This window comes from Sorex fumeus, unplaced genomic scaffold, assembly GCF_029834395.1.
Source record: "Sorex fumeus unplaced genomic scaffold, SorFum_2.1 ptg000014l, whole genome shotgun sequence".
NCBI classification, from domain to species: domain Eukaryota; kingdom Metazoa; phylum Chordata; class Mammalia; order Eulipotyphla; family Soricidae; genus Sorex; species Sorex fumeus.
This window is the reverse complement of record NW_026606071.1, coordinates 18,490,064-18,504,040: the sequence shown is the minus strand read 5'-3', so window position 1 is coordinate 18,504,040 and position 13,977 is coordinate 18,490,064. Positions and strand designations below refer to the sequence as shown.

The window sequence follows — 13,977 nt, the reverse complement described above, 5'->3', positions numbered from 1 at the left end:
GAACTACCCAGAGTTGCACATGCTGCCTTTTCCCCCAGTCATTGGGGAAAAAATGGCATTTTGTGAGAGGAATTTTCTTTTATCCTCACCTGGTTGAAGTAGCCCACAGGAACCCCAATCGTAAATTTCATGGGAACCACTGCAAGTCCCCTCTTTTTCCAGTAATTTTTTTTGTTAAATTCCTCAGCAATCCGTTTCCTGTTATAGAATGAAGATTTTTCTAAACATTCCTTCCAGCATTTTCTCAGGGGTGCTGGATCAAACGTCTCTTTAAAGGCTGTTTTGCTAATTGTCTTATACATGTTTATTTCTTTCACCTGAAAGACAAGAAGAGCAAATGGATTTCATATGGAATATTCTTATTCCATATGTGATATATGTTTCCATTTTATTTCTGATATAAATTATAAAAGGAAATGTTTTAATATCTATAAATATGCAGATGCAAGTATAAACCTGTATAAACACAGGCAATAACAATAATCTTAATAGAAACCACTATCGAACATTTCATATGCTCTTAGCTAAGATAAAAATATTCCAGCTTAAGATTTTTATCATTTTTGATTTGGGGCCAAACCAGCAGTACCCAGGACTTACTTCTGGCTCTGCACTCAGAGATCACTCCTGGCAGGGTTTGGGAGACCATATGGGGAATTGGAATGTGGGTTGGCAGCATGTAAGGCAAGTGTCTTATCTGCTTTATTATCTCTCTGGCCCCAATTTTTATTCCTATCTTACATTGCCTCATTACTAACGGTTCTCAAATTAGCTTTTCAAAGTCTTTCAAGGTGGTAGAGTGTTTATGTAAATAGTCATAATAATTTCAATTTCTCAATTCATGCCTTTTAGTGGTTCATACTGACTTTGGTTTAGTCTATGGAATTTGCTTTGACCAATGTGTTAAACACATGCAATGCAGGCAAAAACTTGAAAAAGTGCTTTTGCAGTAGGATTTTCCATGGTTTTGCTACTTAGAAACTTTCTGAAGCATCATGGGTATTAGCCTGGCCTAGCCTTTTGAAGGATAAGAAATTGTGAAGTAGAGTTGATCTTTCTCAATTGTGACATCTAGATTAATTACTAAACCTGTCAATGAGACCATCTTAGATCATAAACAACCAATCCAACTGGCTCAAACCAGAAGGATAACTACCAACTGACCCACAGAATTTGAGGAAATTTTATTTTATTATTTATTGATTTATTTTTGTTTTTTTAGGTCACACCTGGAGATGCTCAGGGGTCACTACTGGCTCTGCACCCAGGAATCATTCCTGGCGGTGCTCAGGGTACCATATGGGATGCTGGGAATCGAACCAGAGTCAGCCCCGTGCAAGGCAAACGACTTTGCTATTGCTCCAGCCCTGGAAATTTTATTTTTATCCATTATCCATTATTTTTACCCTGGAACAAAAGTGGACCTGAGCCCCTTCCTCCTCGCCCACCCCCAACGCTGCTCCACCTTTTGTTTTAACCCATTACATTTTGTGGTTGACTTGTTACCCAGCAAAAGCTAACTGATATTTAGAGAACATACTTAATTTTTTGGAATCTACTTTGTAGTTAGCATAAAGCTACATGTAGCTAATCAAAATATATTTGAACTGATTACATTAGAGTTATGTTAGAAGGTTCTGATAGATTACCTCTTCAGGAAGTAAGTTACATTGAGACGCCACAGCAGTTACATAAGCTTCAGCTACCACTGTGCCCTGGGGGAAGCCAAATCCTCGAAAGGCAGTATTAGATGGTAAATTTGTTTTGCAGGCCCTACATCGACACCGGAAATTAGGGATATAGTAGGCATTTTCTGATTTCAGCACGATGAATTCTGTCACCTGAATTAAAACAAAATAATGCTTCATGTCTATCAAATGTTTAAATTCACATATTTGATTTTATCTATGGTTAGAGCTTTTGCAAAATTGAACTCATTTGTTAAACAATATTCAAGCAAATAGAGCAGGCACACACAGCTCTACTAGTAACCTACAGGAAAGACATATTTCTTATTTACCATCTCAGACTCATCTGGGGTACATCCACCGTTGACATAATATTCAACATCAGCAGCTTTGATTACCCCATTGTTCATGAATCCGATCTGCAAAGTGATATAACAGATAAAACCATGTTTTCAATAGTCCTTTCCAACAAGGTATACAAACACATTTAATCAAAGTTATCAGTCCATCCCCTTCTTATGCCCATGATTTGGTGTGTATTTACCAGAGGGACATGAAGACGATGCTCAAGTTGACCGTGATCCCACAACAGAAAGATTTGATTAGTTTCAGTCAATGTCTAAATATCCCTTTTAAGAACATTCAATAACTCACTGTACTAAACTGGTTACCACTGGACAATGCAGTTCCCTGAAATTTTTGCTCTTACTTACTTTGTATTTTCCAAGGAGAGGGTGGCGGCCAGCAGTTATCAGCATATCATCTCCACGCTCTAGAATAAACCGGATTGGGCGGCCAGTCCTATTGAAAAGAACTTTGTTAGTATGATGGATGTTTGTAGAAATTTAGAGAAAAAAAGGGGGGGATTTGAAATAATCTAGTCTAATGGTTATTAATGGGGTAGTAATAAGCTCTTAAATAGGATTTTAGAAGATTGTGGGGGGTCACTAAAATATTTTTGAATCTTGTTATTATTCTGGTTTAGTTGTCTTTGAGAATTTATATATTAAAATACTTATTATTTGGTTATGTTATTTTTTCTTATTTTTATATTAAGAGATTATAGGATTATTTTGTAATTATGTGTATAAGTAGTCACATTAAGATGAATTTTGTGTTTGAATATAAAGGAGTCATTAAAATATTTGCCATAAGGAGGACTTTGAGGCTGAGTTGAGAACCAATGCTCTGACTAAGCTCAACCTCTCTTGCTTTCAGTCTCCACTTTGTAAAAGCCCATCAAGGTCTCTTTTTGTCCTCTGATAAAATCTTCTTGGTGCCTGCACACACATATTCACATGAGTCTTTTCTTTTGTCTGGAAATACTAGTGAATTGAGGCTTCCGTGGTTTTTCTTTTCATAGCAGTAGTTTCGAATTAGTAACATTTGACTTGAATATAATTCATGAACAAGTAGTTACAAAATCCACAAATAGTTGTGGTGAGTCTTGTGTCTGATTATTCCATCCAGAAGCTACTCTGTGAACATCCCAGGCAGTTTCAAATCCTGGTTTATTTTGTGACAAAATTTGTCCCTGGCACTGTTGATTTTTTTTTTATTCCTCCATCCACTCAGTCAATCTCAGCTTGATTTAATACTAGCAATTTAAAACCTAGACATTTTAACCAGTGAATAGCAATACAGCTTACAAAAATGTCAAGATTAGCTATATCTGTGCAATGAGCCTCAATTTACAGTGATTTCATTTAATTCACACAATAATTTGGAGAACTGGGTAGACAGAATTCTCTTGATTCTGCAGATGAGCACACTAATCAGGCTTATTCAAGGTGACCTAGTGAGTGAGTGAGCTGGGCTGGGCTTGAATATAAGTGTTCTGACTTCTGTTCCAGTCCTCCTTCATTCACATGTTAGCCAGGCCTGTGACCTGTAGAGCTGTTATTGTGGCTTACTTGTTTGAGGCCACAGCACAGACAGCTCCTAGTATTCCAGGCTTGGTCACCTTCCCCCCAAATGCTCCTCCAGCTCTTCGCATGTGACAGGTGATTTTACTCCTTGGGACACCTAGTGCCAAAGACACAAATTCCTGTAAAAGATAAGTCCATGAAGCCATGTAAGTGCCACTGGATAATTTATTTCCTCGTGTGGAAACTTCCCCTCTATTAAGAAAGGGAAAGTCCAAGAATAAGACAGCATTTACAGAACTTCGTGACCACTTTCACAATTCACTTTTAGAGCATTTTATGTATCTCCAAGGAAAGCTTCTCTCTCCTAAGCAATCACTCCTCATCTCTCCCAATCTCCATTCCCACCAATCCCTAGTACCAGGCAAATTTTCATCTACTTTCTGTCAGAACCTTTCAGATAAATGGATTTAAACAATATGTGGCTTCTTGACTAAACTCTTTCACTTAGCATGGTGTTTCCAAGTTCAACATGTGACAATATTCTATTTCTACTTATAGTTAACCAATCTTTCATAATATAGTTCTACTGAATTTTACCATTCACCATCTGAATGGCATTTGCATTATTCTTACTTTGGTTGATTGCAAACAATGTTGCTTGTGAACCTTAATTTATAAATGAAGAAATGTTGTAATTTTTCTGGGTAGATACTTAGTCAAGAAATTCCTAGAATTTGTAGTCAATCTGCTAAACACACTGAAAAACCACTAAGCTGTTTTCCAAAATGATATTTGATTGTTTTGGTTTGTTTATTTTTGGGTCACATCTGGCTGCGCTTAGGGTTTTCTCCTGGCTCTGTGCTCAGGGCTCACTCTAGGATATGTCAGGGATAGAATCCAGATCATCTGAATGCAAGGCAAGTGCCTTATCTACTGTACTATCTTTCTGACCTCTATGTCCTCCTTTTAGCTTGCTAGCAAAGTTGGAAGGTTCTAATTTCTCTGCATCCTCACAAACACTTATTATTTTTTTCCTTTTGCTATAGTCATTCTAGTGGATGTAGAGTGGCATCATTGTGCTTTAATTTGCATTTCCCTAGTGAATATGATGTTGAGCATTTTTTCATGGGCTTATTAGTCATTCAGAGACTTTCTTCGGAGAGGTGTCTATTCAAACCATTATTAGTCTTGCTTTTCAGATTTTCACATTTGGGCTGCTTACTCAGTGTCCTGGTAAGTACCTGCTGTTGAGGATCTGATTGTACTCTAGGAAATAACAGTGGTAGACAGTACTGGTGCCTTAGGGATGCATATTATCTAAGTGGAAGCTAGAGACATACTCTGCCAAAAAATTCTCAGAGTTGATACATATTTGTGTACTGGAATGGACATCTTACACCCACCAATATGTAGGAGATCATATAACTGCTGAGGCACAGAGCTAGTATCTCTTCATTCTTTCAAAACTTGCAACTATGGAGCCACATTTCAGCTCAGCATCTGTCACTTCAGATGTCACACTTTGTTTTGAAGGTGGCTAACTGCTTCTTCTTCTTTTTGAATTTACTCTCTTGGTACTCTCTGATTCTCTTCAGGACTCCAGGTATCTATATATTTTCTATTAGTGATGCATGTATGATCTCCTCCTCCCAGTAATAGTTTATATATCTGTACCTGGTACTACTCTAGGACCATTAATTTATGTTTTAGAGGAAGGAATTATTTGTAGATTTTCTTTACTTGCTGAATGTGGAATACCTTCTAACTTGTCCACTAGAACAGGACTGGAATGCTTATGTTACTGCACTGGACCGAAATCATCATGGAAATGCAATTATTTTTATGGATATACCAGAGCATGGAAACACTCATAGAAAAGCCACAATGAACCTTAAAGGAAAATGAAAATAGTACCCTTTCACTTATCCAAGATTTTCACAGCTGTTACAGGAAAGGTCATGTCCTTTAATTTGAAAGAAGGCACAATGTGCTGATCTCTGAAAAATAATCTCCTTTAAAGAAATATTTGTACTATTTTCTTCATTCTATAGCTAACAGGGGAGGTGACAAAAGGGAGGTAGAGTAGAGTGCCTGTTTGTAAGGGTCACAGTCCACGGTCACCTGAGATGTCATTTTCCAAAATGATCACCTTACCTGTACTTGGGTTGGATGCTGAGTTCCCAGGTGTATCACCATTTCTTTATCTTCTTCTTTTGGAATAGCCAGGATAGTTTGTGTTTCCATGTAAAAATGTTCCTGTCCTTCCACATGGACCTCACCTATAAAGTATAGCACACAGAACCATATTTACATAGAAGTCCAAGCCTGAGACTTTGACATCACAGCTAATTTAGCTAAACAATTAAACTCTGGTTTGTCAGCTCTAAATTGGTGTGGGAGGTCTGTAACTCAGAATATGGGATGATAATGAAGTCAGTAAGAAGATGGAACTTGTTAGGTACACAAAGGTTTGAAGTGGCAGAGCTGAGGCTTTTCTTATCCTCCAGTTGACCTTCCCTTTCCATTCTGAGATTTTTGACTTGTTTACTATTTCTTATCATTTTGTCAAGAGAAGATTTGAACTCTATTTTTAACATTTAGAAGGAACCATTTTCACTTTAAAACTGACAAAAAGAGTCTTTTGATGTTAAAATAAGTGAAGTATTTTGCTGGGAATCAAACTAATTTTTTGAAATTATTTCTTGAAACAACAGTGAGTCATGCAAAAAGGTCAAGAAATATTTTGCTTTCTTCATTAATCTACTGAGTTTAAACTTAAATCGGTGTAACAATTACCTAGCTATTTCAATATGTTAGATATTATTCTGAAGATCATCATCTTGATAATAATTAATTCATTTAATACCAACATCCTGAGAGGTAAGTATTACTGGGACATGGTAACCTGGAAAGCTTAAAGAAACTGGCTAAAGACACCAAGTCAGTAAGTTAGCAGAAGAGGATTCAAGCCCAAATAACCTGATAGGACTCTCAGTCTCCTATCTCCACACCACTTCTCTTTGTCAATTTACCCTGGCACCCAGTCACTTCTGCCCAAAATTCCCACTTGTGCCCAAATCCTGAGTGGCAAAGAGTTGGCATCTTGTCACTGTGAATAACAGTAAAAAGAAAGCAATGTTGTTATTAAGAGCAAGAAGATCATAAGACCAGGCAGTCTTGAGTTCCATTTCTGGTTCTACAACTAATTACATAGGAGATCTCAGCCACTGAACTAATTTTTTCAGCCTCAATGCCTCAATGTCTTTATTGAAATGGAGCTACTAAAATGTTTCTCCTAGAGTTGTTTTTCATGCATGTTAAATACTAAGCAGTAAAGGCTTCATAGGTTAAAACTGGTTTCATAAAATATTAATATTCATGTCATAGGGTTGTTGGTAGGATTCAATAATATATGCAAAATGTTTTGTATGGTCCATGGCAATGTTATTTTATACAATTTGATAGCTGACATAATTGCCATTAATTACTCAGAATTATCTCTCTTGTATGTGAGCCATAAAGAAATGTCATAGGTAAATATTAAATGCCCAAAGGCAATAGAAATGTACCTGCCACAGAGAGAGGCTGGCTGGAGGGTGGATGGCAGGAGGGAAACTTGGGGCTATTGGTGGAGAATAGTGGAGACTGGTTAAGAGATTGGTTTTGGAACATTGTATACCTGAAACTTAATCATAAATATCTTTGTAACTCTGTAGTTCACAGTTATTCTATTAAAAATTTCAAAAAATGATAAGGAATAATGGGTGTTTGGTCTGAGTAGTGGTTGTTATAGACCTCGGACATTCTTGATGTGTTTAACTATTATTTTGTGTGAATGAATTAAGTAATCCAAAGGTCTCTCCAAGGGTCTAATAAAAGATTATAGCTGTCATAATATACCACTCAACTATTTGAAGATAATAGGCCCTGAAAAAATGAAATTTCTTTCCCCTCAGATCAGTAGTGATTCTTTAGGTAAACTGCTCGGATGCTCAACTCTGGCCACACTTTAGGAATACCTGGGAGATTTGATATTCAACCCTTTAGCCACCTGAGGATTGAGGGCAGTGATTTCAGCACAGTTGAAAATCTTAGTAGAACTTTTAGCAGGCTCCTCATTTATGTGCCTCTAGATCCAACAAATCAATATTTTTGGTTGGATGATTGAGAAAGGTGACCACTCAAACACGAGAAAAAACTCATAAGTAAGTGGAATTGTGCAATTCAAAATCATAAAGGCCAAGTATACTAAGACAATGGACTCCATACCCCACTGCTCTGATTTCAGTGATTTGGGTTAGCTTGGAAATTGTTGTTAAAAATTAATGCTAATTTATATTTAATCAGTGCAGCAATTCAAACATACAAATAATAGCATTGAGATTGAGATGATAAATGACCACAATATGAATCTATACATAAAAAACTTGAGAGTCATTTAAAATTTTTGTTTATGGGCCATATCCGGTGGTGCTTGGGCTCTGCATTCAAGTATCACTTCTGGCAGAGCTTGGGGGACCATATGAGGTACTTGGGATTGAACTTGCACCTGGGTGGTCTGAGTACAAGGCAAGAGCCCTACCTGCTTACATAAACTTAGGAAAGGTCCTAGCAGTAAGACCAGTGTGTAAAAACTAATTAGGTTGTTGATCATTATCATGTTGATTATGATCCTAAATGCAAACAACTAGACTAAATAAACATAAAATAATTTACAGTAACATTTTAAAGCATTAAATCTGAAGGACATCTGATAAAAATCATTCTAAGACATTAAATATGAATAATAACATCTGATATGAGTATTTAGAGCTGGAGCGATAGCACAGTGGGTAGGGCATTTGCCTTGCATGCACCCGACCTGGGTTTGATTCCTCCATTCCTCTCAGACAGCCCGGCAAGCTACAGAGAGTATCCCGCCTGCATGGCAGAGCCTGGCAAGCTTCCCGTATCATAGTCAATATGCCAAAAACAGTAACAACAAGCCTCACAATGGAGACGTTACTGGTGCCTGCTCGAGCAAATCAATGAACAATGGGAGGACAGTGCTACAGTACAGTGCATGAGTATTAAAAAAGGATGGAAGAATCTTCTACTGTGAAAACTATGACATTACTGAAAGGTGAGCAAGCTCCCTAAAAGACAAGAGCTACCATTTTCATGAATTGGAACTGAATGTAGTTAGACTTTCAGACATATCATGTTACTGTTTAGTGAAAACTCAGTTAAAAATTCAGCATATTCAGGGACGAGACAGGGATGCCCACTCTCTCCACTGCTGTTCAATATAGTACTGGAAGTACTTGCAATAGCGATTAGGCAGGAAAAAGATATTAAGGGCATTCAGGTAGGAAAGGAAGAAATCAAGCTCTCACTATTCGCAGATGATATGATACTCTACTTAGAGAACCCAATAACTTCCACCAAAAAACTCCTAGAAACAATAGACTCGTATAGTAAAGTTGCAGGTTATAAAATCAATACCCAAAAGTCCATGGCTTTCCTATACGCAAACAGTGAGAGAGAAGAAAGCAACATGAAAAAAACAATCCCGTTCACAATTGTGCCCCAGAAAATCAAGTACCTAGGAATCAGCTTAACTAAGGAAGTAAAGGACTTGTACAAAGAAAACTACAAAACGCTACTTCAGGAAATAAAAGAGGACATGAGGAAATGGAAAGATATCCCCTGCTCATGGGTCGGGAGACTTAACATTGTCAAAATGGCAATACTACCAAAAGCATTGTATAAATTCAATGCAATCCCTATAAGGATACCCATGACATTCTTCAAAGAAATGGAGCAAACACTCTTGAAATTTATATGGAACAATAAGCCCCCACGAATAGCTAAAGCAATTCTTGGGAAAAAGAAAATGGGAGGAATCAACCTCCTGAACTTCAAACTGTACTACAAAGCAGTAATAATTAAAACAGCATGGTACTGGAACAAAGGCAGAACTGCAGACCAATGGAACAGGGTTGAATACACTGACATCTCTCCTCAATCATATGCTCATCTAATCTTTGATAAAGGTGCAAGTAATGTGAAGTGGAGTAAGGAAAGCCTCTTTAATAAATTGTGTTGGCATCACTGGATGGCTACATGCAAAAAAATAGGCTCAGAACTCTGCCTAACACCATGTACAAAAGTAAGATCAAAATGGATTAAAGACCTCAACATCAGACCAGAAACCATAAGGTACATTGAAGATAAAGTTGGCAAAACCCTCCATGACATTGAAGCTAATGGTATCTTCAAAGATGCCACGCCACTGGCCGAGCAAGTGAAAACAGAGATAGATAAATGGGACTATCTTAAACTAAGAAGCTTCTGCACCTCCAAAGAAACAGTGACCAAAATACAAAGACAGTCTACAGAATGGGAAAGGATATTCACCGAATACACATCTGACAAGGGGTTGATATTCAGGATATACAAAATACTGGTTAAACTCCACAAGAAGAAAACATCCAACCCCATCCAAAAATGGGGCAATGAAATGAACAGAAACTTTCTCAAAGAAGAAATCCGAATGGCAAAAAAGCACATGAGAAAATGCTCTACATCATTAATCATCAGGGAGATGCAGATCAAAACCACAATGAGATACCATCTCACACCTCAGAGACTAGCCCACATTCAAAAGAACAAAAGCAACCGATGCTGGCGTGGATGTGGCGAGAAAGGGACACTCCTTCACTGTTGGTGGGAATGTCCACTGGTTCAGCCCTTCTGGAAAACAGTATGGACGATTCTCAAAAAATTAGAAATTGAGCTCCCATTTGACCCAGCAATACCACTCCTGGGAATATATCCCAGAGAGGCAAAAATGTATAGTCGAAGTGACATCTGCACTTGTTTGTTCATTGCAGCACTCTTTACAATAGCCAGAAACTGGAAGAAACCTGAGTGCCCAAGAACAGATGACTGGTTAAAGAAACTTTGGTACATCTACACAATGGAGTACTATGTAGCTCTTAGAAAAGATGAAGTCATGAAATTTACATACAAGTGGTACAATATGGAAAGTATCATGCTAAGCGAAATGAGTCAGAAAGAGAGGGATAGACATAGAAAGATTGCATTCATCTGGGGGATATAAAGTAACAAAGTATGAGATTAATACCCAAGAATAGCTGAGATCAGCACCAGGAGGATTACTCCATAACTTAGAGGCCAGCCGGGTATCCTAGAGGAAAGGGCAGTTCAGATAGAGAAGGGAGCACCAAATAAAGGATGTTTGGAGGATCCTCCCAGGAGGGGAGATGCATGTCGAAAGTAGACTATGGACTGAACATGTTTGCCACTCAATGCCTCTTTTGCAGACCACAACACCCAAAAGGAGAGAGAGAACACAGGGGATTGCCCTGCCACAGAGACAGGGGGGATGGGGGGATGGGGGTGGGGGGGATATTATCCATGGTGGTGGAAAATGGGCACTGGTGGAGGGATGGGTATCTGATCATTGTATAATTGAAACCAAAGCACAAAAAATTGTAAATCTACAACTTTAAAAAAAATAAAATACAATAAAGGGGAAAAAAAATTCAGCATATTATATTTACTGGAAGTTGATCAACTGACAGTGCATTTATATGGCAATGCAAAGAATCTGTAATAGCCAAAGTGTGGAAGAAGAAATAGCACTGGATCATGCATTAGCTTCAAGATTTTGTAGAGTTCAGCAAGTAAGATGGGGTAGGAAAACATAGAGATATATGAACAGATGAGTGGATTACAATAGAGAATTCAGAATAGAACACCACATGGAAAACAATAAAAGCTACACTGCAATTCAAGAAGGGAAAGGATTATCTTCAATAAATGGTGCTGAGCCATTTGGATAGTCACTTGAAAAAAGAAAATAGAACTTTATCTCTGTCTCACACATTACAAAATTATTTATTTAAGACGTATTGTAGCCCTAAATGCCAAAGCTAATATATTTCTAAGAGAAATAATAAGACAATATTTTTTAACCTTTCAAAAGCAAAATTTTCTTTGTGGACAAAAAGCACTAACCATAAAAAGACTGATAAATTAGACTTCATTAAAACCAAGAGTTTTCGTTTATAAGAAACACAAAGGCAGTAAAACTGTAGTTTATAGGCTTGGAGAAGCTATTTATAATATCAATAACCAACAAGGAACTCATATTGGAAGCATAAAAAGCCTCTATAAAGAATTATAGCACTGTAGCACTGTCCTCCCATTGTTCATCGATTTGCTCGAGCGGGCACCAGTAATGTCTCCATTGTGAGATTTCCTGTTACTGTTTTTGGCATATTGAATATGCCATGGGGAGCTTGCCAGGCTCTGCTGTGTGGGCGGGACACTCTTGGTAGCTTGCCGGGGTCTCCGAAAGGGACAAAGGAATTGAACCCAGGTTGGTCGCGTGCAAGGCAGACGCCCTACCTGCTGTGCTATTGCTCCAGCCCTGTATAAGGAATTAAGTAAATACATTATTGTATTAATAATTTTATTAAGTAAATAGACTATTGTATTAATAATTATATTAAAGTAAATAAAGTATTGTAATAATCAATGTCACTGTCACTGTCCTCCCATTGTTCATCGATTTGCTCGAGTGGGCCCAGTAATGTCTTCATTGTGACAATTGTTACTGTGTTTGGCATATCGAATACACCACAGGGAGTTTATCAGGCTTTGCTGTGTGGGCAGGATACTCTTGGTAGCTTGCCGGACTCTCTGAGAGGGGCGAGGAATCGAACTTGGGCCGGCCATGTTGGCCACTTGTAAGGCAAACGCTCTACCCGCTAATTGTGTTAAAGTTTGTTATGTGTTCTAGTGATATAAATCATTTTAATTTAATTTTAAAAATGGCAATAACACAACACCCAAAAGGAGAGAGAGAACACAGGGGATTGTCTTGCCACAGAGGCAGGGGGGGATGGAGGGATGGGGGGATGGGGTGGGGGGGATATTATCCATGGTGGTGGAAAATGGGCACTGGTGGAGGGATGGGTATCTGATCATTGTATAATCAAACCCAAGCACAAAAAATTGTAAATCTACAACTGTACCTCATGGTGTTTCACTAATAAAAAAAATTTTAAAAAAATGGCAATAAACTGAACAAAGATTTCATCTAATAAAAAATAAGTGGCCAATAAGCAATGGACATATGAAAAGTTTTTAATATTTTTGTCATAAAAATTTAGCTAAATTTGCAAAGAGATAATACTTCACCTGTTAGATTAGATTAAACATGAATATGAATAATAATGAAAAAATGTAGTCTTATAGCTGCTAATTGGAGTATAACTAAAACAGTTAAAAAATGTTTAGCATTAACTGCCAAAGTGAAACATACTTAAAAAATGGCAATTTGCTAATTCTATTCCTGGTTATTGTCCACAAGAAATCAGTGCTCTTGTTCAGCAAAAGACACATGTCATAGTATGAATAGAAAACTTTATTTAAGTAGTTTCAAGTAGAAAACAACTCAAATGTTCATTAATGGCAGAATGGACAAGTAAATTGAAGACTATTGTTAAATGGTATACTTCAAAACAGATAAAGTTAACCAAGGTAAGTTTCACATCTTACTATGTATGAGATCCTGGGTTCCATTCCTAGCAATAACCATTTTAATAAAAGACAAGAGCAACAACAAAGGTAAAACTAATCTTTGGTGAAAAACTATTAGCATAAGGCTTTTGGAAGCATTACTAGCTGAGAGGGGATACAAGTGTTTCTTGGGTGCTGGATATTTTCTATCTCTATCTTGATGTGGGTTGTATGTTTAGATTCATGTAAAATTTCATCAAACTGAATCTTATTATCCATGCAGGCTAAATGAGAAGCTCTGCTTTAGAGTTTCAGTACTTCTCAGGTCAGTCTATGTTCTTAACAGTCTATGTTCTTCACTTTTTTGCCCCCAAACCACTTACCTTCAATGATTTGATCAACCTGTTTAAAGGCTTCCTCTACATTTCCTTGCTCAATTTTTTTCTCAGGAGAAAGAAATGAATTGTGCTTTATGGCATGCTGCAGGGGAATAATAAGAAAAAAATATTTTTTACACTTTAATAAATAGGTCGGGCTGGAGTCATAGCACAGTGATAGGGCATTCGCCTTGCACGTGGCCAACCTGGCCGACCCGAATTCAATTTCTCCGCCCCTCTAGGAGAGCCCGGCAAGCTACCGAGAGTATCTTGCCTGCATGGCAAAGCCTGGCAAGCTACCCGTGACTGACATGTTCGATATGCCAAACACAGTAACAACAAGTCTCACAATGGAGACATTACTGGGCCCACTTGAGCAAATCGATGAGCAACAAACAACGGGAGGATAGTGCTAGTGTAATAATTTGGTCCTCTTCTTATCCCACCAGCATAATCTGACCACGTGGACAGTCAGCAGAAATTGGGTTAAAATTGGATTACAGGCATTGA

General features: G+C 37.7%; 1 protein-coding gene across 1 annotated transcript in view; it reads right to left on the bottom strand.

The window, feature by feature from the left end:
• Positions 1 to 13,977, bottom strand: part of LOC130021015 (aldehyde oxidase 4-like) — an 87,601-nt gene that overhangs the window by 24,295 nt on the left and 49,329 nt on the right. The window contains exons 20-26 of the mRNA XM_056111762.1: positions 13,474 to 13,570; positions 5,711 to 5,835; positions 3,602 to 3,735; positions 2,402 to 2,489; positions 2,021 to 2,107; positions 1,650 to 1,841; positions 90 to 317 (exon numbers count right to left, since the gene is read on the bottom strand). Coding sequence (XP_055967737.1) covers positions 90 to 317; positions 1,650 to 1,841; positions 2,021 to 2,107; positions 2,402 to 2,489; positions 3,602 to 3,735; positions 5,711 to 5,835; positions 13,474 to 13,570 — 951 coding nt within the window. The remainder of the gene's footprint in view (positions 1 to 89; positions 318 to 1,649; positions 1,842 to 2,020; positions 2,108 to 2,401; positions 2,490 to 3,601; positions 3,736 to 5,710; positions 5,836 to 13,473; positions 13,571 to 13,977) is intronic.